The 27,077-nt window shown below is 41.7% G+C and overlaps 2 protein-coding genes across 3 annotated transcripts in view; both read left to right on the forward strand.

Annotated features, from left to right (window-relative positions):
* The first annotated feature begins 2,688 nt into the window (after window positions 1-2,688).
* Window positions 2,689-3,427, forward strand: LOC134572123 (cuticle protein 16.5-like). 2 transcript variants are annotated; one of them, XM_063430957.1, is made up of 2 exons: window positions 2,689-2,981; window positions 3,043-3,427. In XM_063430957.1, exons 1-2 carry the CDS (start codon window positions 2,704-2,706, stop codon window positions 3,425-3,427), a joined length of 663 nt encoding a protein of 220 aa, XP_063287027.1. In that variant the 5' UTR covers window positions 2,689-2,703. The 2 variants fall into 2 exon arrangements, with proteins under 2 accessions (XP_063287027.1, XP_063287028.1); XM_063430958.1 differs by having other exon boundaries at window positions 2,689-2,951.
* A 65-nt stretch (window positions 3,428-3,492) lies between these two features.
* The window catches only part of LOC134572122 (transforming growth factor beta-1-induced transcript 1 protein-like), a 40,408-nt gene continuing 16,823 nt past the window's right edge, over window positions 3,493-27,077 (forward strand). Inside the window, exons 1-10 of the mRNA XM_063430956.1 lie at window positions 3,493-3,582; window positions 5,155-5,276; window positions 5,398-5,441; window positions 7,337-7,446; window positions 7,872-7,935; window positions 13,433-13,511; window positions 15,682-16,080; window positions 17,326-17,499; window positions 18,055-18,136; window positions 23,601-23,749. Of these exons, the coding sequence (XP_063287026.1) occupies window positions 3,570-3,582; window positions 5,155-5,276; window positions 5,398-5,441; window positions 7,337-7,446; window positions 7,872-7,935; window positions 13,433-13,511; window positions 15,682-16,080; window positions 17,326-17,499; window positions 18,055-18,136; window positions 23,601-23,749 (1,236 nt within the window). The 5' untranslated portion in view covers window positions 3,493-3,569. The remainder of the gene's footprint in view (window positions 3,583-5,154; window positions 5,277-5,397; window positions 5,442-7,336; window positions 7,447-7,871; window positions 7,936-13,432; window positions 13,512-15,681; window positions 16,081-17,325; window positions 17,500-18,054; window positions 18,137-23,600; window positions 23,750-27,077) is intronic.

A 27,077-nucleotide genomic window follows, 5' to 3' on the forward strand; every position in this document is an offset into this window, starting at 1 on the left:
ATGGTGCTCAGATCCCATACACATAGTCCAATCGCCATGGAGCCAAAGTTGTGCACATAGTCTTTCGGTATACGAATAGGCTCCATGGGATAGCTATCTGAACTGAGTCCATTCGTGAATTAAAACTACCGAACAGGATGGCGTTCGTATACAGAATCCACTGTAGGGAGGAGGTCGGTGGCTTCAGGGGTGTTTGTGTAATTCAGTGTCCGTTTTTAGTTCCATAAGATTCTCGACGAACACCGCTGGGCATTTGTACGTCCAAGATTGCTGCCGCCTCGTGTTCGGCATACGAACGACGACCACCCAGCCTACCCTTATCAATTAGAACATGTCTGCGGTTAACCACAGCGTTCTAATGAGGTCAAGAGGTTAACCAGCAGCACACTTTCATGCTGGGTGGCCGGTCGTTTGGCAGTTCATTCGGGAGTTGGGGAAATAAACGAACGGGGTGTACCGACAGGCAATTAACCGAACAAACAGATGAACCAAGGAGGAATAAAAGTATTTAAAAGACAGATGGGTCTGTCACACAGGGTTACATGGGCACTGAGAGACGGGGTTACATTGGCACTGAGATACAGAGTTACACAGAACATGGGCACTGAGATATGGGGTTACATGGGCACTGAGATACGGGGTTACACGGAACATGGGCACTGAGATACAGGGTTATATGGGCACTGAGACACAGAGTTACACGGAACATGGGCACTGAGATATGGGATTACATGGGCACTGAGGTATGGGGTTACACAGGCACTGAGATACAGGGTTACACAGGCACTGAGATACGGGGTTACATGGGCACTGAGATACAGGGTTACATGGGCACTGAGATATGGGGTTACATAGGCATTGACATAAACAGTTGCTGACACTGCGACAGGCATCTGGTACCAAAGATATTTCCAGAAATTCTGTGTAAGCGGCCTTCAGCTTGTTAAACACAGAGAGAATGGTAAATGCTAAACACAGGTAACTGTCACAACTTCATAAGAGAGAGTGGATATAATACAGAGAATGAAGGAATCCGTAAAGACAGGATGAGGTTTGATTGTCTTTATATATTTCCATGAGTTTGATGTCAGTCTCTTTTTCTCTCTGCCTCCCATTCTGACTGACTTATAATCTATCTTCCAATATTATACTCTCTCTAACACTCTGCCTCTCTCTAAAATTATGTCTCTCTCTAACATTCCGTCTAACATTCTGTCTCTCTCTCTAACATTCTGTCTCTCTTTAACACTCTGCCTCTCTCTAACATTCTGTCTCTCTCTAACATGCTGTCTCTCACTAACACTCTGCCTCTCTCTAACATTCTGTCTCTCTCTCTCTAACACTCTGTCTCTCTCTAACACTCTCCCTCTCTCTAAAATTCTGTCTCTCTCTAACACTCTGCCTCTCTCTAAAATTCTGTCTCTCTCTAACATTCCGTCTCTCTCTCTAACATTCTGTCTCTCTCTAACACTCTGCCCCTCTCTAACATTCTGTCTCTCTAACACTCTGTCTCTCTCTAACATTCTGTCTCTCTCTAACACTCTGCCTCTCTCTAACATTCTGTCTCTCTCTAACATGCTGTCTCTCACTAACACTCTGCCTCTCTCTAACATTCTGTCTCTCTCTCTCTAACACTCTGTCTCTCTCTAACACTCTGCCGATCTCTAACATTCTGTCTCTCTCTCTAACATTCTGTCTCTCTCTAACACTGTCTCTCTCTAACATTCTGTCTCTCTCTAACACTGTCTCTCTCTAACACTCTGTCTCTCTCTAACACTCTGTCTCTCTCTCTAACATTCTGTCTCTCTCTAACATTCGGTCTCTCTCTAACACTTTGTCTCTTTCTCTAACATTGTGTCTCTCTCTAACATTCTGTCTCTCTCTAACACTGTCTCTCTCTAACACTCTGCCTCTCTCTAACATTCTGTCTCTCTCTCTCTAACACTCTGTCTCTCTCTAACACTCTGCCGATCTCTAACATTCTGTCTCTCTCTCTAACATTCTGTCTCTCTCTAACACTGTCTCTCTCTAACATTCTGTCTCTCTCTAACACTGTCTCTCTCTAACACTCTGTCTCTCTCTCTAACATTCTGTCTCTCTCTAACATTCGGTCTCTCTCTAACACTTTGTCTCTTTCTCTAACATTGTGTCTCTCTCTAACATTGTGTCTCTCTCTAACACTCTGTCTCTCTCTCTAACATTCTGTCTCTCTCTCTCTAACATTCTGTCTCTCTCTCTAACATTCTGTCTCTCTCTCTCTCTCTCTCTAACATTCTGTCTCTAACATTCTGTCTCTCTCTCTCTCTAACACTCTTTCTCTCTCTCTAACATTCTGTCTCTAACATTCTGTCTCTCTCTCTCTCTAACACTCTGTCTCTCTCTCTAACATTCTGTCTCTCTCTCTAACATTCTGTCTCTCTCTCTAACATTCTGTCTCTCTCTCTCTAACATTCTCTCTCTCTCTCTCTAACATTCTGTCTCTCTCTCTCTCTCTCTAACACTCTTTCTCTCTCTCTAACATTCTGTCTCTAACATTCTGTATCTCTCTCTCTCTAACACTCTGTCTCTCTCTCTAACATTCTGTCTCTCTCTTTCTCCCTCTCTCCATGTCTCATTCTCGGGATATATCACCCTCTGTCTCTCTCCGTTTCTCTACTTTTTTGGGATATTTTGCAGACGTGGGTTCTGTCTGTATATGTTTATATGTTAAACCTTATAACACCCTTCTGTTTGCCATATAAGGAAATAAAGAGATGTCAGGGACCTCTCCCTAGCCTGCCCCCTCATCCTCATTCCAAACCTACTTTCTCATCCTTAGAGTGCTTCCCCTCATCCTTCAGTCCTCTCATCCTGCGCTCTCAAACTCTGTCATCTCATCCTGCGCTCTCATACTCTCAGTTCTCTCATCCTGCACTCTCATACTCTCAGTCCTCTGGTCCTGCGCTCTCATACTCTCAGACCTCTCATCCTGCGCTCTCATGCTCTCAGTTCTCTCATCCTGCGCCCTCATACTCTCAGTTCTCTCATCCTGCGCTCGCATACTCTCAGTTCTCTCATCCTGCGCTCTCAAACTCTGTCATCTCATCCTGCGCTCTCATACTCTCAGTCCTCTCATCCTGCGCTCTCATACTCTCAGTCCTCTCGTCCTGTGCTCTCATACTCTCAGTTCTCTCATCCTGCACTCTCATACTCTCAGTTCTCTCATCCTGCACTCTCATACTCTCAGTCCTCTCATCCTGCGCTCTCATACTCTCAGTCCTCTAGTGCTGTGCTCTCATACTCTCAGTCCTCTGGTCCTGCGCTCTCATACTCTCAGTTCTCTCATCCTGCGCTCTCATACTCTCATCCTGCGCTCTCATACTCTCATCCTGCGCTCTCATACTCCCATCCTTTTGCCACCAATTGCGATCTTTGCGTTAGTTGCTAATTGTAACCTTTTTCTGTAGACCCAACCTGCAAAGCTGTGACTAAGCTTTCTAATCCAGTGCTTGTTCCGTTTTACAAACTAGCGCACATTGTCACATTGTTAGATTGCAAATAGTCATTGGACTTTATCCTGCCTGGGAAAAATGGAGGATTTGGGTAAGTGTTTGATGGGAGCAGAATCCGTCCTCTTGTTGAAAAAGTAGAATTTGTAGATCAGTAGATTTCCACATTGTACCTTAGTTGACAAACTGCCTGATGTTTCGTTATGTCTTGCGAACAGTGCACTGCTTCTGCCTAGTGTCTCACTTTTTGCAAGTTATCTTTGTGTCATTGGGTCCAGGGATGTCTGGCGTTTGCATCTGACTATATTCTCCAAATGTACTAATTTGCTGTATAGCCGAGCATCATTGTGATGTATTCCAGGATTCTTTTCAAATATTTTTTACTGATTTTTACATTTTTATAAAATATAACAATATAATTTTAAAACAAACATCTAATGGGCATAGTACATTAAAGAAAAAAAAGAGAAAGAAATTATAAAAGTACCAAGGAAAAAAAGAAAAGAATACAAAAAGGGGAAAGGGGGCAATCAGTTTTTTCATTAATAAAAAATAGGTCTGTAGTGTTTCCAATATACATGAGAGATGCATGAATTCTTACAGCAGGTACCTCATACTACCATCGTCACAGGGTGTGTCATCGTATATGATGCCTTTTTTTATCACCTCGGTTTCCCAGATATTCCATTGATGTTTTAAAGTATCAGAGTGTGGATGGGTTGTATTAGTGCCTGTTCATATCTTTTATTATCAAGTATCATATTTATAACTTCCTTACCTGCAAATTATCAAAATGTTCATCTGGGGAATTTAAAATCTGCTAAAAATATTCACCTCAAAAACAATGCACATGTTTTATTAATTGTGAATTAAATTGTAAATGGTATTTTCTTTATATACTAGATGAATTCTAAAAACGATTCAACGGTTATAGCAACTCCTAATCCTTCTTCATTCATTTTATTTTCTCATTAATTGAGTCTATATAGTGTGTGATATGTCTCGGACAGTCCAGGGGGTGGTTTCTAACAGAGTGTGATATGTCTCAGACAGTCCATGGGATGGCGTTTAACAAAGTGTGATATGTCTCGGACAGTCCATGGGATGGTTTCTAACAGAGTGTGATATGTCTCGGGCAGTCCATGGGATGGTGTCTATCAGAGTGTGATATGTCTTGGACTGTCCATGGGTGTGTGATATGTCTCGGACAGTCCAGGGGATGACTTCTAACAGAGTGTGATATGTCTTGGACAGTCCATGGGATTGTGTCTAACTGAGCTTGATATGTCTTGGACAGTTCATGAGATGGCGTCTAAGAGTGTGTGATATGTCTTGGACAGTCCATGGGATGGCGTCTATCAGAGTGTGATATGTCTTGGACAGTCCAGGGGATGGCTTCTAACAAAGTGTGATATGTCTTGCCAGGGAGTTGTGTCTAACTGAGCGTGATATGTCTCGTACAGTCCATGAGATGGCTTCTAACAGAGTGCGATATGTCTCGGACCGTCCAGGGGATTGTGTCTAACAGAGTGTGATATGTCTCAGAGAGAGTGTTGCTGCATGTTTTAGTTTCTACACGGGGGCCCTAATATTTTGTCTTCTGATTGTGACATATTTTTAACTGAGACACTGTGGATGTGACATGTCTTCTGATTTTGACATTTAGATGCTCTCCTTGCTGACCTTCAAATCACATCCCCTGCCCATTGCCCCGTACTGTTGACGGATTCTCCTGGTATGCCTGAGAATAGAGAATCACGCCCTCCACCACCACCATATGAACCCCAGGTAAGTCCTGTCTCACAGCCACCTAGTCCATATGTTCAGTCATTCCATGGAACTGCAAGTATAATATTTTGGTCAAGCATGTCCAGTGTCTTCTTCTAATAACTAACTTGTTATTTGACAGATTTCAAGCTCAGAGAATCACGGAAACCAAGCCCATCTTTACAGGTGACCTCTCTGCACTCTATGTGACAGTCCTTTTTCTTGATATGTCCGCCCCATTCCTGACCTCTGTTAATGATACTCACTCTCTTGGTATGGCTTAAGGTGTCTCTCTCTGATGTTTCAGTCTCTCACATGGAGTCTCCGTCTTGTCCCATACCCAAGTGTGTCTCTAATGTAATCTCGTAGATTGTTTCTCGTAGAAAGACTTCACATAAACCTGTCATTCCCCATCTCTAATGCAGTGTTCAGAGTTAAATGTTGAATCTCAAGTCTCCGTCCTTGATCTCTGTCATTTTCTCATGCAGTCTAATTCCCTGATCTGTTTTTCTTACATACAGTCTCATTCCCTGATCTCTGTCTCTCTCACATGCAGTCTCATTCCCTGATATCTTTGTCACATGCAGTCTCATCCCCTGATCTCTAACTCTCTCACATGCATTCTTATTCCCTGATCTCTGTGTCTCTCACATGCAGTCTCGTTCCCTGATCTTTCTCTCTTACAGGCAGTCTCATTCCATGATCTCTGTCTTTCTCACACTCATTCTCATTACACGATCTCTGTCTCTCTCACATGCATTCTTATTCCCTGATCTCCATCTCTCTCACATAGTCTTGTTCCCTGATCTCTATCTCTCACATGCAGTCTCGTTCCCTGATCTCTGTCTCTCTCACATGCATTCTTATTCCCTGATCTCTATCTCTCTCACATGCAGTCTCGTTCCCTGATCTCTATCTCTCTCACATGCAGTCTCGTTCCTTGATCTCTGTTTCTCTCTCACATGCAGTCTCGTTCCTTGATCTCTCTATCTCTCTCACATGCAGTCTTGTTCCCTGATCTCTATCTCTCTCACATGCAGTCTCGTTCCCTGATCTCTATCTCTCTCACATGCAGTCTCATTCCCTGATCTCTATCTCTCTCACATGCAGTCTTGTTCCTTGATCTCTATCTCTCTCACATGCAGTCTTGTTCCCTGATCTCTATCTCTCTCACATGCAGTCTCGTACCCTGATCTCTCTCTCTCTCACGTGCAGTCTCGTTCCCTGATCTCTGTCTCTCTCACATGCAGTCTCGTTCCCTGATCTCTGTCTCTCTCACATGCAGTCTCGTTCCTTGACTTGTCTCTCTCTCACAGGTAGTCTCATTCCATGATCTCTGTCTCTCTCACATGCAGTCTCGTACCCTGATCTCTCTCTCACGTGCAGTCTCGTTCCCTGATCTCTGTCTCTCTCACATGCAGTCTCGTTCCTTGACTTGTCTCTCTCTCACAGGTAGTCTCATTCCATGATCTCTATCTCTCTCACATGCAGTCTTGTTCCTTGATCTCTATCTCTCTCACATGCAGTCTTGTTCCCTGATCTCTATCTCTCTCACATGCAGTCTTGTTCCCTGATCTCTATCTCTCTCACATGCAGTCTTGTTCCCTGATCTCTATCTCTCTCACATGCAGTCTCATTCCATGATCTCTATCTCTCTCACATGCAGTCTTGTTCCCTGATCTCTATCTCTCTCACATGCAGTCTTGTTCCCTGATCTCTATCTCTCTCACATGCAGTCTTGTTCCCTGATCTCTATCTCTCTCACATGCAGTCTTGTTCCCTGATCTCTATCTCTCTCACATGCAGTCTCATTCCATGATCTCTATCTCTCTCACATGCAGTCTTGTTCCCTGATCTCTATCTCTCTCACATGCAGTCTTGTACCCTGATCTCGCTCTCTCTCACGTGCAGTCTCGTTCCCTGATCTCTGTCTCTCTCACATGCAGTCTTGTACCCTGATCTCTCTCTCACGTGCAGTCTCGTTCCCTGATCTCTGTCTCTCTCACATGCAGTCTCGTTCCTTGACTTGTCTCTCTCTCACAGGTAGTCTCATTCCATGATCTCTGTCTATCTCTCCTTAGCACAGTACAGAAGAATCCTTCAACTATGGCTACTCCTGTCATTGGAGTAGGACTATGTGAGCTTGACAGATTACTCAATGAACTAAATGCGACTCAGTTTAACATAACAGGTACAAAAAGTCCACGAGCGCTCGCTCACTCCTTGTACTCCTGTTTTTTTTCCTTTCCCATCTCTTCCCGTCTCCATATCTGAAGCATATTCTCCATTGTCTCTCATTATAATAAGCATTTACATATATATTGTATATATATTCTGCAGTGCTTTTCAATCATAGAAAGGGGGTATTTAGAGGTGAAACAAGTTTACGAACTATGAGGATAGGTGGATATATATCACCAGGTGCCTTATCCAGGGAATTAAACTTAGGTTTCCGAATTTGAAGGCAGTGATGCTACCAATGCTATCAGCAGCCATAGCTACAGTATGTCTCTCTCACAGCTTCCTTCTCACAACAAACCAACAAACTGCTCAATCTCGCTTGTATTGTTTGAGTTTCCATTATGCTCTTAAATCCTAATTTATTTTGCCCATCAGATGAAATCATGTCCCAATTCCCATCAGGAAAGAAGTCAGAACTGCAGAAAGAAGAGGAAAAGAGGTCAGAAACTAGGTCATATCCTAGATCATAGCTGAATTCCTAGTTCATGAATGCATGCCTACATCATGTCTGAGTGCCTAGTTTCTACCTTAATGCCTTGTTCATGTCTGAATACCTAGTTTATTTCTGAGTATCTGGTACATATCCTAATGCCTTGGTCATTTCTGAATGCCGGGTTAATATCTGCATGCTTAAGTCTGCATGTCCGAGTGCCTTGTACATGTCAGAGTGCCTTGTTCATGTCTACCACAGTCTACGTTCCTACTTCATGTCAATGTGCCTTGTTCATGTCTAAGTGCCTACTTCATGTCAATGTGCCTTGTTCATGTCTAAGTGCCTACTTCATGTCAATGTGTCTTGTTCATGTCTAAGTGCCTACTTCATGTCAATGTGCCTTGTTCATGTCTAAGTGCCTACTTCATGTCAATGTGCCTTGTTCATGTCTAAGTGCCTACTTCATGTCAATGTGCCTTGTTCATGTCTACGTTCCTACTTCATGTCAATGTGCCTTGTTCATGTCTACGTGCCTACTTCATGTCAATGTGCCTTGTTCATGTCTACGTGCCTACTTCATGTCAATGTGCCTTGTTCATGTCTACCACAGTCTACGTTCCTACTTCATGTCAATGTGCCTTGTTCATGTCTACCACAGTCTACGTTCCTACTTCATGTCAATGTGCCTTGTTCATGTCTACCACAGTCTACGTTCCTACTTCATGTCAATGTGCCTTGTTCATGTCTACCACAGTCTACGTTCCTACTTCATGTCAATGTGCCTTGTTCATGTCTACGTGCCTACTTCATGTCAATGTGCCTTGTTCATGTCTACGTTCCTACTTCATGTCAATGTGCCTTGTTCATGTCTAAGTGCCTACTTCATGTCAATGTGCCTTGTTCATGTCTAAGTGCCTACTTCATGTCAATGTGCCTTGTTCATGTCTACGTGCCTACTTCATGTCAATGTGCCTTGTTCATGTCTACGTTCCTACTTCATGTCAATGTGCCTTGTTCATGCCTACGTGCCTACTTCATGTCAATGTGCCTTGTTCATGTCTACGTGCCTACTTCATGTCAATGTGTCTTGTTCATGTCTAAGTGCCTACTTCATGTCAATGTGCCTTGTTCATGTCTAAGTGCCTACTTCATGTCAATGTGCCTTGTTCATGTCTAAGTGCCTACTTCATGTCAATGTGTCTTGTTCATGTCTAAGTGCCTACTTCATGTAAATGTGCCTTGTTCATGTCTAAGTGCCTACTTCAAGTTTGATGGACCAATTAGGTGACCTAATGATGGAATAATGAGATGATTTATTTCTAAGATGATGATGGACCTTGTGATGAATGCACTGATAAAGTGTTATATAATTATGCAATGATAACTTGTTGTAGCAGCATGATGAAGCAATAAGGGAGCAATGAAATAACATCATAATGGGCCAGTTACAAACTATAATGTTAGACCAGTGCTATGATCTGATGATATAATGACTGAGCAGTAAGATAACGCAATGATGGAATAGCGATGCAATTATGTAATGAATGATAGAGCAGTAACATGATGTATTGACAGAGAAGTGTGATGATATGATGATGGAGCTGTATGATATAATGATGGAGCAGTGTGATATAATGATGGAGCAGTGTAGTAATATAATGATGGAGCAGTATGATGATATATTGATGGAGCAGTATGATGATATAATGACGGAGCTATGTGATGATATAATGATGGAGCAGTATGATGATATAATGATGGAGCAGTGTGATGATATAATGATGGAGCAGTATTATGATATAATGATGGAACTGTATGATGATATAATGATGGAGCTGTATGATGATATAATGATGGAGCTGTATGATATAATGATGGAGCTGTATGATGATATAATGATGGAGCTGTATGATGATATAATGATGGAGCTGTATGATGATATAATGATGGAGCTGTGTGATGATATAATGATGGAGCAGTATGATATAATGATGGAGCAGTATGATGATATAATGATTGAGCAGTATGATGATATAATGATGGAGTAGTATGATGATATAATGATGGAGCAGTATGATGATATAATGATGGAGCAGTATGATGATATAATGATGGAGCAGTGTGATGATATAATGATGGAGCAGTATGATGATATAATGATGGAGCAGTGTGATGATATAATGATGGAGCAGTGTGATGATATAATGATGGAGCTGTATGATGATATAATGATGGAGCTGTATGATGATATAATGATGGAGCAGTGTGATGATATAATGATGGAGCAGTATGATGATATATTGATGGAACAGTATGATGATATATTGATGGAGCAGTGTGATGATATAATGATGGAGCAGTGTGATGATATAATGATGGAGCAGTGTGATGATATAATGATGGAGCTGTATGATGATATAATGATGGAGCAGTGTGATGATATAATGATGGAGCAGTATGATGATATAATGATGGAGCTGTATGATGATATAATGATGGAGCAGTGTGATGATATAATGATGGAGCAGTATGATGATATAATGATGGAGCAGTATGATGATATAATGATGGAGCTGTATGATGATATAATGATGGAGCTGTATGATGATATAATGATGGAGCAGTGTGATGATATAATGATGGAGCAGTGTGATAATGTAATGATGGAGTAGTGTGATGATATAATGATGGAGCAGTGTGATAATGTAATGATGGAGTAGTGTAATGATATAATGATGGAGCAGTGTGATAATATAATGATGAAGCTGTATGATGATATAATGACGGAACAGTGATATTAGGTGAAAGGTGTCAAAAAAATAAGTAGGTAATGTGACAAACTCCCCTTTCCAAGTGAGTGTGCGACAAGTTCCTGGAAGAGCCTGCTTGCCAGCCTCCTGTAAAATGTGATGTTCGTATATTTGGTCTATATGGTTCGAGAACCGAACAGCCCTTCGAACTGGAGACCACCCTGGAGCTTGTTAAGCCTAATTGATACTTTGTAGCAATTTCCACTGCAGTGTTCTAAGTGTTCGTCTGGGTGGCCACAATTCCTATGGACAACCACGAGGTGGCGGCCATCTTGTTTGTATGAACAAAGGCAGCGGTGTTTGGTTGTCGAGCTCATGGAACTATTTTCAGACAATGAAACTCCCGAACACCGCTAGACTTCCCTGATCACCTGCGTTCGGTTCTACAACACTTAGAAAGACACTGTTCGGTGGAAACGTTCCCACGAAGAAGGGGAGCAAGCTCCAGGGTAAGAACATTGACTATGTTTGGTAGTTTGTTCGGTTTTTAAACTACCGAACTAGACCGACCGCAAGCCCTGATTCTCTGGAACTATGGACTAGTACTCCCAGTGCCTGGGGGTGTCTAGAGCCAATTCCCCATTTGGTTCCAGGAGGGAGCGGTTCCAGGACCCTAGTCAAGGCACGGTGACTGTGGGCAGGAGTGCTGCGGTTTGTCCCCTGTTCCAGCTAGGAAGCGGTCCTTGGCGGAGGAACCCAGCAGCAGGTACAGGGAGCTCCCTTACAGGTAAGATTATGTATTTTAGAACATACACATTATGGACTGCGCTACCACATTACAATGGGTATCTTTTTATGAGAAATCTCAGCATCAAAGTCACATTGCCCATAAAAGCATCATATACACATACTGATGAATACAGACCAACCAATATAGCTCCATTATGAAATAGTTTTTTTAATGTATGTTAAAACCAATATTATTTTAACAGCTACTAATTAAAGTATGCTTACAATTAAAAAATAAAATTCAGAATGATATAAAATCTTAACTATCAATTAAAAATACAAAAACAAGAAAAAGAAAATGTGGTGAAAGTAACCTCGCCATGGGCTCCTGGAGGAGCCTGCTTGCAAGCCTCCTGTCTCAGGACTATGGGCCCTGCAAGATACACTGTAAAATACACTTTAAAAGGCTCTGTATGTGTTGGGATTATATTGTTCGTGCCTCCTGCCCACAGACTATGGACCCTGTAAAATGTGATGTAAAAGTCTCCGTTATTATATTTGGCCTATATGGTTCGAGAACCGAACAACCGCACGAACCAGAGACCACCCGTGTGCTTGTTACGCGTTCCACCGAAGTGTTCTAATTGTTTGTCTGGGTGTCCGCAATTCGTATGAACGACCACGTGGTGGCGGCCATCTTGTTCGCAAGAACGCAGGCAGCTGTGTTTGGTCATTGAGTTCATGGAACTGAAAGTGGACACTGAAACACCCGAACACCGCTGGACTTCCATTGTTGTCTGCGTTCGGTTCTATACAACTTAGAAGGGCACTGTTGGGTGGAATCATTTCCACGAACAAGGTGAACAAGCTACACATGTTAACTATGGATTCAGTTTTTATGCACTTTTATACTCCCGAAAGAGACCGACCGTTAGTAACTGTTGGGGTTTCTATGGATTTTGGGCGTACTTTTGGGATGTTTATAAATTGTATGTTTTTTGTACCTGAGAGATAATTTAATTATATGTTTGCTTCTCAGATATTTATCTCTCAGGCACAAAATATTATGAGAGGGATTTCCCTGTATTCTTGTACTGGAAACCCCATGCAGGGGCTTTTGCATAAAAGGCTGTGGGGGGCCTCCAATAAACCAGTACACTCCCAGCATTCAGTCTCGACTAATGTATGTGAGGGAAAGTTATACTTGCTATAATCACTTGCTATACTCTCTTGGAGGAGAGGTCTTCCCAGCGAGACCCTAGCCAAGCTGCGGCAGCTAAGGGTACTACGGTGCTTATGGTGTCCGGTGCGGTGGTTATAGTACTCGGGGACAGCTAGGAAGCGCGACTGGTGGAGGTACCCAGCCGGGGTGCCAGGCTCCGCCACAGAAAAAAAAATCAAAATAAGACTTGTTATCTCCTGCCCCAAAATGTCCAGTGTTTTCTATGTGAATTGGTTGAAAAAAACCTCTATACAGCAGCCATAATAGTGAACATGTCTTTGAATCTCTTCAGGGTCACTTGGGCAGGATGGTTAAAACATTATTTGTGTAGAAGCAATTCTGTTCAAACATGTTTGGCCGTTGCTGGCTTTGTCAATGATACAGTCGCAGATCACAGCTGTCTTTTTTTTTTTTTTTTTAAAGGTAATCTATAACCCATGTGGTCAAGCCTTATGCCTACATGTTAGTGCAATATGCAATGCATTTGGTACTTAACTTTCACTTGTAAGTCAATATTACTACTGACAGTCTAAAACTTCTCAAAATTTCTCTATTTTACTAGATCATCTAATTTTAATCTGTACACTCATTTAACTATACATTCTTCAACTCATTAAAATTCTTCAAATGCATTTCTCAATATTGATTGTTTTTTATTTATTTTCATTTTATGTCATTTGTGTTCAGGGGCCCAGGTTAAATAAGCAACACTTTGAGCACTTATTTTTATTTTTTTTAGATTGCTACCCCATTCACACACCCTTTGCTTTAATAATGAAACACACTCTTCCAATTATTTTAGGGCATTAACGGCCTCTTCTGCTACACTGGAACTCGACCGTTTGATGGCATCCCTGTCTGACTTTCACAAACAGAGCACGGTTTGTTAATGATGTTAACATATTAATTTATATGAATTTTAAGCTTTCTGTGTAATGTACAATGTGTCTGAGTGTATAACAGAGCTCCACGGCAATAATACTCCCAGTAACGTGTCTGAGTGTATAACAGAGCTCCACAGCAATAATACTCCCAGTAATGTGTCTGAGTGTATAACAGAGCCCCACAGCAATAATACTCCCAGTAATGTGTCTGAGTGTATAACAGAGCTCCACAGCAATAATACTCCCAGTAATGTGTCTGAGTGTATAACAGAGCTCCACAGCAATAATACTCCCAGTAATGTGTCTGAGTGTATAACAGAGCTCCACAGCAATAATACTCCCAGTAATGTGTCTGAGTGTATAACAGAGCCCCACAGCAATAATACTCCCAGTAATGTGTCTGAGTGTATAACTGAGCTCCACAGTAATAATACTCCCAGTAATGTGTCTGAGTGTATAACAGAGCTCCACAGCTGTAATACTCCCAGTAATGTGCCTGAGTGTATAACAGAGCTCCACAGCAATAATACTCCCAGTAATGTGTCTGAGTGTATAACAGAGCTTCACAGCAATAATACTCCCAGTAATGTGCCTGAGTGTATAACAGAGCCCCACAGCAATAATACTCCCAGTAATGTGTCTGAGTGTATAACAGAGCCCCACAGCTATAATACTCCCAGTAATGTGTCTGAGTGTATAACAGAGCTCCACAGCAATAATACTCCCAGTAATGTGTCTGAGTGCATAACAGAGCTCCACAGCAATAATACTCCCAGTAATGTGTCTGAGTGTATAACAGAGCTCCACAGCAATAATACTCCCAGTAATGTGTCTGAGTGTATAACAGAGCTCCACAGCAATAATACTCCCAGTAATGTGTCTGAGTGTATAACAGAGCTCCACAGCTGTAATACTCCCAGTAATGTGTCTGAGTGTATAACAGAGCTCCACAGCAATAATACTCCCAGTAATGTGTCTGAGTGTATAACAGAGCTCCACAGCAATAATACTCCCAGTAATGTGTCTGAGTGTATAACAGAGCTTCACAGCAATAATACTCCCAGTAATGTGTCTGAGTGTATAACAGAGCTCCACAGCTGTAATACTCCCAGTAATGTGTCTGAGTGTATAACAGAGCTCCACAGCAATAATACTCCCAGTAATGTGTCTGAGTGTATAACAGAGCTCCACAGCAATAATACTCCCAGTAATGTGTCTGAGTGTATAACAGAGCTCCACAGCTGTAATACTCCCAGTAATGTGTCTGAGTGTATAACAGAGCTCCACAGCAATAATACTCCCAGTAATGTGTCTGAGTGTATAACAGAGCTCCACAGCAATAATACTCCCAGTAATGTGTCTGAGTGTATAACAGAGCTCCACAGCTGTAATACTCCCAGTAATGTGTCTGAGTGTATAGAAGAGCTCCACAGCTGTAATACTCCCAGTAATGTGTCTGAGTGTATAACAGAGCTCCACAGCAATAATACTCCCAGTAATGTGTCTGAGTGTATAACAGAGCTCCACAGCAATAATACTCCCAGTAATGTGTCTGAGTGTGTAACAGAGCCCCACAGCAATAATACTCCCAGTAATGTGACTGAGTGTATAACAGAGCTCCACAGCTGTAATACTCCCAGTAATGTGTCTGAGTGTATAGAAGAACTCCACGGCAATAATACTCCCAGTAATGTGTCTGAGTGTATAGAAGAACTCCACAGTAATAATACTCCCAGTAATGTGTCTGTGTATAACCGAGCTCCACAGCAATAATACTCCCAGTAATGTGTGTGAGTGTATCACAGAGCTCCATGGCAATGAGCTAATAAATAAAGAAAGAAATCAGTTTATTTCAATAAAATATTCTGGCCCTGATCTAAATGAGTGAGGATGGGGGGAAGGAAAGAAGGTATAACATCCAAATTTGTAAACAACCAAAACCCTCTAGATATATTGAACAGAATTTTGCTTGTTAGTCTAGGGGCTTATTCACTAAATGTTGCTAAACACATGACAAGTTTGTGACCAAAATCTCATTGCACATTTAGAATGGAAGGGATATTTGAATTGCTATTTCCATTGCATTTTATGAGGCACTAAAAAGGGCATCTATTACCCTACCATGTTGCCAGGATTTCTGCGATGACATTTTTTGCCATTATTTTAGGGATCACTAGTACAGCAGGAATTGGAGACAAACTGTTGTCCTGAGACAATACCTGGTCAAACATTTTCTGAAGGAAAGTGTCACAGTTTTGATCCTGTGACCAGTCCTGAAAGTGTCAAGATACGTATTCCAGACAGCTTGGAGAAGGCATCAGGACCTTTGGCAATGGACTCCTCAAGCTCTGCTGTATTGGACAAAGAGTCAGATATGTGTGCGAGAATACCTGATCCTCTATGTACAGCTGCATTATCCGGTCCTAAAAGCTTGGAAGATCGACCTTGTCCAGAAAGCGAACTTGACTCTATGATGGTAAAACTTCAGTCTGGGCTGAAACTTCAAGGGATTGAAACTCAGAGTAAAGGCCTGTGTCAGAGCTGCCAGCGACCCATAGCCGGACAGGTAATAGGACATTTCTACAACAGGAATAACTTCACTAAACATCAAATTGTGGTGAAACAGAAAATATAGGCGGAATTTGCGAGGTGGAAAAACAGTTTATTGAAGTATTTTTCAGTTCCAGATATTTTTTTGCTTACATTTTCCAAATGCTATTTATCTTTCAGGTCGCCACTGTACATTTTTCTTGGTTATTTAGCTGACAAAGAATTTCAGTATTCTATAGAGAGAATAGATTCAGCACTAACATGTGGGGCACCAAACACTAATAGTTGGGATACTCTCAAACCCAACAGGTGAAATGGTAAAACACAAAAGGTTACAAACAGGTGGCTCCTAGTCCAAGTAATGGTAGAGAGTGTAAAAAACGGACAGTATATAAATACAAACAATGCTAAATGAAGTCAGGAATTTCCCACTTTCTTTTGTAATAAATGCACCAATTTACACCAAATTACTTCACTATCAGATGCCTATTCTGTGTTCCCTCTCGATACATACTACATATATGTTGACCCGTTGAGGATAACAGACTATTACTGGAATTGTCCATCCCATGAGAAGTTTCTCTTCATATGGACCTTCTTCTATAAATTAAGAACAATTAAAATAATGTGATATTACTTTAATAGATCATCTAAGCACTCACAATTAGATTGCACTCAAAGTATTATGTTGTAATATGACCACCATTGTACTATTGTATTAAATATGACTTCAGCAGGACACAATATGAATGCAATAAAACCTATTTCTAACTTAACCTTAAAGTCACCACTCTTCAAAAATGCTTGTCAGTCGGTTCTATGCTTTTCAACCAGTTATTAGACCTCGACAGGTACAACAGGAGTGACGTAGATCTACACTATTACATAAAATGAACAATCCAATACAAATATAACCCCACCAAAGTTTGCAAGTAAATAGTTAAATCCTATTACAAACCTTATTGGTGATCCACTAGGCTTATACAGCTCTTCCCCTCCTCATCTAACTCCTGCTCTAACTATTGCATCCAATTACAATTTTTTTCCCTAAACAGGTAAATCTCTGGGATTGAACTGCTTAAATTTAAGTAAAAACTGTAACAATTAAGGTGTTTAAAACACTTGACGAGTCGAGTTTTCCCGTAGCTGAATCTCAGATCATATCTGGATAGCGCTAATTCTACTTATAAAAGAGATAATGAGCTTGCTGTATCGATAATGCTAATGATAAAATGGGTTAATGATGTAACCATTGTTTTAGGTTGTGACTGCTTTAGGACATACTTGGCATCCCGAGCACTTTGCCTGTGCCCACTGCCACACACTGATTGGCAGCACTAATTTCTTTGAGAAGGACGGCCACCCATATTGTGAACGAGATTATTTTGCATTACATGCTCCACGATGCGCAATGTGTGACTCGCCCATCCTGAAGGTAACCATGTTTTGTGTATGGAAAAAACATCAGTCTGTACTCTCCCTTACAGCAGTATTATTCTCCTTTCATTTCTTTATATTCTTTAATCTTATCCACTCCTTGTTCATTGTATACCCAATTAAAATCCTCTTGTACCTCCGCTGTGAGTGCAGGTTTACCATTATGTCCATTCTTTTCATTTTTCCTGGTACCTAGAATCACCTTTCACTAGCAGGCAGTAATTCATTTAAACATGCACATCACTAAAAGTGAAGTTAGTATATGGACTCTCCTTCCAGTAGAAATGGCAGAAGTTAACAGTACAGAAATTAAAATAATCTTGGGCTAATGGGATCATAAACAAGATGTCCATCGTTATAATTACTATAAAATATATATTTTTCATGCAGAGAGAAATAAAGATTAAACAAACTTGCTAACGTTCTTAATCCAACAGGTTTGGAGTCACATTCCATGAGCTGTGTGGCTTTCTAGGTAAATCAAAGCACCCTTTCTTCATTTCTACTGCATCTTCCTTCACATAATCTTCCCTCTTTATTCCTGCTTTTCCAGAATATGGTTACGGCACTTGGTCGCACTTGGCATCCAGAGCATTTTTGTTGCAAAATATGCAGAAAACAAATTGGTGAAGAAGGTAAGTAGCATATCTGCCTCGGACACACAGTCTCTCTGTCCCCTCTTACTCTAGTTAATCTATGTGATACATCCTGGATAAGCTCTCAATATAAAATCAGATTAAATATACGAATAAGCCGACTCTATCTCCCAATGAACAATGGACTAACTCTAAACAGATTATTCTACGAGCAGTATAACTCTGTCCAGAAATACCTCCTTTTATATCATCTTAATAACCCAGACTGCTCTTCATCTGATCTTTTGAGTGATGACCCAGTCCTTGCCAGGGGGTGTAAGTAGAGATTTTTTTTTATGGGGGTGTCAAGGGGACTGTGGACCTTTAGTCACCCAAAGGGAAAGAGGGGAGGAGCTGTTATAATTTGGTGGAATAGCATGTCAACCCCCACACCTGTTTAATTAATTAGAGCTGCCAGCTGGCAAATAGATCTTAAAATATCATTGGCTTGAGCAATCTACTGGATGCATGCAAGCTAAATTTTAGTAATATGGGTGCTTTGTGAATCTTTTAAATCCTACGCTTCTTTTAGTATTCGGATATGAAAGCTCCGATTTTAATCCACAAACCAAATGCATGTGGGCGATTGCTGCAGATATGCTTGGGGAGACCGAATTCAGACCATATTTTAGCAAATATGAGCATTGCCATGTCTATCGGAATTCAATCATTGTCACAGGATCCTATGTTTAGTGAATAACTCCGTATGTGTTTTTTTTTATTATTTTTTTTAAATTCTTTATTTTATTGTGCACGAAAGAAATACAAAGAGGCAAGCAATGCCACAACAGCTATTGCCAGCTTTTAAGTCAACATCTAAAGACGTGTTTGGCATATCAGAACATTGCACTTTTTATATATTATGTGGATTCTTCGAGGATTAGATCAATATGTCAGTTGTAAGAGAAGGCAGACAAAATACTGTTTCAGGTTATCATACTGACTTTTGTAAAATTATAGAATAACAAGCTTTTCTAAGATCGAAACCAAATAAAAACAAAATTGAGAAATATACTATAACTAGCCATGAGTTATACAGGCCAGGTAACTGCTGTTTTACAGTAAATTACTATAATCTATGACCAAAGAGTGATCATGAGTCTTACTGGTGTAGGACCTGCTGAGCTAGTGGTAGATTTGTTGTGCTGTACCTACATAGGCTGCAGGGCTCTGAAGAACAATACAACTTATGGAACATTTGCATTAGTGCTAGTGTTTTACTGTTGTGTTAAATTACATTAAACTCGATTAAGATACTACAGGGTGCGCTATGCCTCTGCCATGCGAGTCCAACAGCGAAAAGGTATGGTTTATACTGAGCGGGCTAGTCTACCAGCTCACTGCTACTCTTCGTGTGACCTGTGTGTTATAACGTATAGGTCAGCGATTAAGGTACATGCTAGGTATATTCTAACTTCAATATTCAAGCAGGTCTGGCTAGTTCAGCGTGGGTAGTGCTGGTTGGGTAGGTTAAGCTATGAACAGGTTATGACATATTTGAAATGTGTGAGCACATGTGTGCTGCCAACTTCGTTAAATAGTCTACATGACTAACTGAATAACACATCTAGGAACAAAACAGTTAAGCTGAGATTGGTTATAACACCGTTGAATACTGTCCTAGGCCTATGCCCGTGGCAACCAGGCAACTCCGTATGTGTTTATATTCCAAAAAGCAGAGTTTGGAATAGGAGAAGAGTAGGTCAGGAAGTGACTGAGTCCAGTTAATCAGTGGTATATGAAACAAATACAAAAAATAGATAACCGCGTCTAGAACACAATAATGCCCATAAGTGGAGTCACATAAAGATCATATATACGTACTATTTTTTATGGGATCTTTGGCTGTTATACAGTGTATGATATCTCAAAAAGAAAGGAGAAAAAAGAGAGACAATAATAGTGCAGTATGTCTTTAACACAGTGCAATAGAGTGCTATAAAAAAATTAACTCACAATTTACAGAGCTACAAAGAGCTCTGCAGTATTGGGCGTAGATGGTACAATCCCTGTCACAAGATATATTTTCAGCTGCAGACTTTGGCAGTGTCTTGGATATGTGGAAACAAAAATAGGGATATCCAGTAGTGCAATATGTATATCAAAGTGACTGTGCATATACCTCCAGGGTGAAACACGTAAAGTGTGGCTCTGTCTTCCATTTGGATTGCTTTTTAATCTATACATATTTTTTATTCTTTATTTTTGTTGTGTATTCATTAACAACATGCTTGGGTAGCCACGACAGCTATAACAAGCTCAGTAGCAATAGAGTATAACAAAAACATTGCATATTGAGTAACGGCACAATATTTTAGAATAGTAAAGATTATTCGCAGAATATAACAACGTAGGGTTAGTGTTTATGTGTGAAAAGAGTGGTTTCTGATCCGGTCGTAGAGTTAGGTTTGGCATATGTGCTTGCGATCTGGAGTGAGCGTGCATGTGGAGGCATGATGTATGCTTGTGTGTCGCATGTGTCAAGGTTTAGTGGGGACCATGCCCTGTAAAGGAGTAGCTCGATATGCCTTGTTGCGGGGGTACAGGGAAACCCCATTTATAACCCCATTCGGACGCAGCTTTTTCGTTCTCCTCCCCATCGGTGGAGGGGTGTTAGCAGGCTGTCTGCCAAGTGATGGGGTGATTTTGGGCCTTTTAGGGCTGCCGTAGGTGTGCGACCGTTCATGCCGAGAGCTGGCTCCGCCACCCTTTATTTTTAATATACATATATTCTGTTTACCATAATAAAATTAATCCTTTTAAATATAAATTTAAATATAAATTTAATTAAATATAAATGTAATTTATTTTAAATTAATTTTTTTAAAAAATGTTTTGGCTTCCTGAATCACATATATCCCGGGTGGGGATTATACCACTGCTGCGCTAAATACTAGAGCAAGTCCATGCTCTAGTTCATGTGAGTAAGATACCTATCCTTTTGTAAATGCACAGTCACTTTGATATACATATTGCACTACTGGATATCCCTATTTTTGTTTCCACATATCCGAGACACTGCCAAAGTCTGCAGCTGAAAATATATCTTGTGACAGGGATTGTACCATTTACGCCCAATACAGCAGAGCTCTTTGTAGCTCTGTAAATTGTGAGTTAATTTTTGTTATAGCACTCTATTTCACTGTGTTAAAGACATACTGCACTATTATTATTTTTTTTATTTTTTATTTTTGTTATTCTTTATTTTGATTGTGCACAGAATGAACAAACAGCCGGCGTGCGCCACAACAGCGACATCCGGTAGAATAGGTGAACATTGGTATTACATGTCATGGCATTCGATATACAGGCACATTTTTATAATATTAATATGATCTCTAGTACAGTAGTTTAGGTTCACGTTTGGTGTTGAATATGTTAGCATACTGCATATGACATAGGTAGAGGAGAGACATAGGAGGAGAGCATGGCTTGTGCAGAGAACGTACATATAAGATTATTCTGATATGCTCCTGCTAGGCTGATTGACGTGGTGGTGTTACATCTGGCTTGTCTGCCTATGCGGTAGCACATTTCTATGATTGTATAGGCTTAATCAGTGTAGACTATGGTTGCTAAATAGGGGTCAGTTGGCAAATTAATAACATAGAGGCATCTAAAACACCTTATGTGGGCAACAGGCCTAAAACAAACATAAAAACATTAGGTATGCCCTGGGGACCTGTTAGGTATCAGAGGAAAACATGCTTATAGTGTGGGGACACCCCGCAATCCCAGCGTCAGGCAGCTGAGTACTAATGTGTATTGTAGTTATATAGGGCATTTTGCACCCTCAGTGAGGGCAAGGATGTGCTTAAGTCATTCCCATTCAGAGTCCACAGTATGGAGGAGGAAAGCTGGGAAGTCCCCTTATGGCGAAAAGTTCGCCTCAGCCCATACCCTCCAGCCTTTTGGTGTCATTCTGTTGCGGTCCGGCTGGCAAATGTCGCAGTGCCGCCTTGGAGATGTGGAGAGGTGTTGCGCACTTTGCTTCTGCCGTCCGGCATGCCCCAGGGATTGACTGCTGGGTCTGATTAGTTGCTTCTGTGTCGGCTGGCAGCTTCTCCCACCTCTTTGCCGAGTGTGCTCCCAGGGACCACGGTAACCTTTTAGCTGTTTTTCCCTGCGGCCAGCCAGCATGGCGGTCAGGTGCTGCCCATACTGCACTATTATTGTCTCTGTTTTTCCTCCTTTCTTTTTGAGATATAATACACTGTATAACAGCCAAAGATCCCATAAAAAATAGTACGTATATATGATCTATATGTGACTCCACTTATGGGCATTATTGTGTTCTAGGTGCGGTTATCTATATTTTGTATTTGTTTCCTATCTTGATTCCTACAATGTTTTAGGGAAACCTTGTAAGATTGACTTCTGAATTTAAGTATATAGTGAGCATCTAATTTCTGTGTTTTTCTACTCAGTGGTATATGTATCCGCATTTTTTTTCTTTTTGATATCGGTTATTTTTGCCAGGTCATTGACCTTGTATGTAATTTATACGTTTATTTCAATACAAGGTCCGAAATGAAATAAAAAAAAAAGACAAAAAAATCACTGATTGTGGTGGTGACCTATATAATGCAATATAAATTACTACACCAGGGTATAATAAAATCACTTAATACATATGTAGAAAATATACATCAAAATATATAAAAAATAAGAAAGATTATAAAATTACAAATAGAAAATCAAACTGTATTGTAAAAAGACATCACATAAGTTTATGTAATTCAAAATCTATATTCAAACCATGGTTCGATGTCTTGGATTCTCAAAGTTCCTCCTAACGTTACCTCTTGATTAGCAATTCTAGTTGTAATGCTCGGGTACCTGCTTGGGCAAGTGAGCATATCAATATTTGTTTTTGCATTGCAAGTAATTAGCGACTTCACTCACTAAATTTAGAATTGTCATGAAAAAAAGTAATTTGACATTGAATGCTTAAATACCGTAGCTTAATTGAAAAAAAATTCACAAGTCAGCAGTTGACCACCATGGCCTTTAATTCAAAATTCCGTCTGAATTCCCGATCATTGTCATTTTAATGAATTTCCTGCTAAACTTCCTGTTGTAAGCATCAGAGGTGTCGTTTTTACATATCTGTGGGTTCATTTTAGTAATCTTACATGCCACACTATCCCCACATCTAGAGAAAAACCTAGCTGATAAACTTTTAAAACAATATTATGAAAAATCATTTAATTGTGTAATTTTTTAAATATCATTTTGGATATTTTAATATTTTGAAAAAAACTTTTTTTTATTAATACTTTAAAGTCTTCTTGATAATAATAGAGACCAAATATGTGAAAATATATTTGCATGTATTTCATGACCATTTGCAGTAATTACTATTAAAGACCGAATTTCGTTTTATTTCTCACTGGGAAGTGAAGTAAAGAACGAATAAATCTCAGGATGAACAATCTGTGTTTCTTTTTGTGTCTTGCGGCAGGGTTCCACGAGAAAGATGGCGTTCAGTACTGCGCAGATGATTATTTCCGTCTTTTTGGCGCTGTGTGTGCCGGCTGCACCGAGCCGGTGATGGAGAGCTACATATCAGCACTTGGTGGTCTGTGGCATCCCCACTGCTTCGTGTGTAATGTGAGTGTCACATCCTAACATGCTGGCTGTGTAATTGCTTGACAAACACATCATCTGGAGAATCACAGACAAATTACCACGGCCACAGACTTGAGATATTTCTAGTTATTCAGAGTGCACTCACTGTATTTTCAGATCACATAAAAACCACAGTCATTCCTTGTGGTGAACAGAGAGATATTATTAAATATAAATGACTACAGGCAGAGGAATTTAAATCTAATAGGAGGGGGTGGGGCCATATAGGGGGCATGTCATCACCAATGACACATTCTCCCAAGGTGGGCATGTCAGTTTGATGGCCCTCCTGGGCAGCCCCTGCGCAGAGCTCATGGAGAAAATGACATGCTTGTTCTGCATTTGCTGGTGTCTCTGGTGTCCCCATAAGTGAAATAACAGAGAACAAAAGAAGGATTGGGCAAGGAGTTGTGTTTGTGAGGCTACCTCTCTTCTACACACTACAACCCCTATCCCCCTATACACTACAGCCCCATCACCCCCACCCACTACAGCTCTGATCCCTTATACACACTACAGCTAGCTCACTTCCATATTCTACTTTCATACAGTCTGCATCCCCCATAAATACTAAAACCCCTATCCCACAGGCCATGGGGGGGGGGGGGGGGGGGGAAGGGGAGATGAGGCAGGCACCTGGTGGCGAGGGAGGCTGATCTTGCAGTTCCTTACTCCTCCCTCGTGCCCTGTGTGATGCCGGGAGCCGGAATAAGACATCATTCTGGCCCCGGCATACTAAACTGCGTGCCGGAGGAGTGAGGAACTGTCACATCACAGCTCCACACCGGACCCCAGGGAGAGGTAGGCAGGCTGGATGGTGCTCAAAAAATTAAATCCATTTGTGAGAGAGTGCAAGAATGTGTGTGTGCCTGTCAGTGAGAGTATGTCAGTGTGTGTGTGTGTGTGTGTGTGTGTGTCTGTCTGTCTGTCTGTCAGTGAGTGTGTCTGTCAGTGAGTGTGTCTGTCAGTGAGTGTGTCTGTCAGTGAGTGTGTCTGTCAGTGAGTGTGTCTGTTAGTTAGTGTATGTGTCTTTCAGTGAGTGTATGTGTCTGTCAGTGTGTGTGTGTCTGTCAGTGTGTGTTTGTCAGTGAATGTGTGTGTTTGTCAGTGAGTGTGTCTTTCAGAGTGTGTCTGTCAGTGAGTGTCTGTATGTATCTGTCAGTGTGTGTGTCTGTCAGTGAGTGTGTCTGTCAGTATACCGGACTCAGGGTAACCCGAATAGTTACCTCCACTATTCTCCCTCTCAGCCAGACTGGAACCTTGTGTGATTATGCTCGTTTCCCCTAGTAACTAGACGAGACATAGTTCTGGGAGTCATCTGGTTTATTCAGGCACAAATGCTCAATTTATACACAGACTCCCAGCATGGAGTCTCCATACAAGAGTATAGCAAGCCACTCCCTGGCGTCACTGTGTCTGGGAGATAATTGAGTCAAACAACTGTAACTCAATTATCTCTCAGTGACAGGGAAACATACAAAATATGTATACAATCCCCCAAAAGTATCCACAGGAACCCCACAAGTATCCCGCATAGCCCAGATCCGAGCGCCCAAGTTGTCCAAATATTGCTCAGATCCGTTTGGTAGAATAGAATCGCCACCGGGGTAAATTTCTGACCGGCTGGCCACGAGGTTGAAGCCGAAAATAGTTTCATAGAAAGTAGGGCAATGGCTGGTCTCCGATCAGGGGTTCCTGTGCGATCATTATTTAAAGATAGTGACTTGCTTCTAGGGAGCGACCCCTGGTTGATAGTCTCTTTCTCCAGAAAAGCGCTCCCCTAGCTGGTTGGGGCACGGAGCAAGTAGCGGTCGAATTTCTCCAAAGTTTGTGAGGTCCTCAATCCAAAAAGGGTTCCAGGTGTTCGACGACCTCATCCCGCTACCTGTGTTCAGGAGAGAAAATGGCTGCCAGTCCTTCGACCAAGTGCGTTTGGTTATGTGAAATTCCATCCAGGGGAAGCACTACTTAATAGTTTCTTTTGGAGAGACATATGGAGTGGCTGGGGGAGGTAGGAGAAACACATGGAGGGGTTGGGCAGGTGGGAGAGACACATGGGGGGGCCCAATTTTCACACTGGGGCCTCTTTTTTTCTAGTCACGCCTATGATGAGAGCTGTAGTGTATGGGGATAAGGGCTATAGTGTGTGGAATGGAGATAGCTGTAGTGGGTGAGGGTGATGGGAGATGTAGTGTCTGGGATGATAGGGACTGTAGTGTGTGGAAGGGAGATGGCTGTTGTTGGTGGTGCTGATGGTGGCTGTAGTGTATAGGGGATAGGGGCTGTAGAGTGTGGAAGGGAGGTGGCTGTAGTGGGTGGTGGTGATTAGAGCTGTAGTGTCTGGGGGGGATAGGAGCAATAGAGTGTGGATGGGAGGTGACTGTAGTGGGTGGGGGTGCTAGTGTATGGGGGATAGGGGCTGTAGTGTGTGGAAGGGAGGTGGCTTTAGTGGGTGGTGGTGATTAGAGCTGTAGTGTCTGGGGGATATGGGTTTTGGTGTGTATCGAGAGGGAGGTGTCAGGGTACCTGTGGTCTCTACCTCCGAAAGAGGTAGAGACTTAGCCGTTCCTCCATCCAGACGGTCTGATGGCTTCCTTCCTCGCGGTCTATCCGGTCATGTTAAGCCGGCCGCGAGGGAGTGACTGCCTTTTACAGCATCACGACCGGAAGTCGACGGCAGGACGCTACCCGGAACGACCTGTCAGTCAATTGCTGCAGGACCAATCAGGACGCCTCGGAGGCGTGGTTACTTTCCTGAACAGGGTATTTAATGGAGCATCTTTCTTTAGCTCATTGCCCTGTCGTGGTTCTAGCTTGTTCTAGTCACTCAGTGCTTGTATTCTGCTTATTCTTTTTGGTTTTGACCCGGCTCGTTTATCCTACTCTGCTTACCTCTGTAACCTTGATTTGGCTTGCCTCTCGCTCACCTGTCTTCTGTTACCCTCGACCTCGGCTTGTCTTTGACTATTCTCTACAGTACTACTTACGTTAGTCCGGCCATTCTAAGGTCCGGTATACGTATCTGGCTACTGTTTGTACGCTGTGTGTTGGATCCCTGTCCCGATCCTGACATTACGACAGGGCCAATGGATCCTGCAAGTACAAACAGTCAGCTTGCTTCTCCTGATCCTAGGTTTGAAGCCATGGATCACAGAATGGATCAGATGGCGCTTGCGCTACAGGCACTTTTATCTCGTGCTAATAACCCACCAGAGGAGATACATAATACCCCTATTTCTCCTGTCAGTTCAGGTCTAGAGGTAGCCACAGTGGGTGCTTCTTCTCGCATTACCCCCCCAGTACGCTATGG

Source organism: Pelobates fuscus, chromosome 8, assembly GCF_036172605.1.
Source record: "Pelobates fuscus isolate aPelFus1 chromosome 8, aPelFus1.pri, whole genome shotgun sequence".
Classification (NCBI taxonomy): Eukaryota; Metazoa; Chordata; class Amphibia; order Anura; family Pelobatidae; genus Pelobates; species Pelobates fuscus.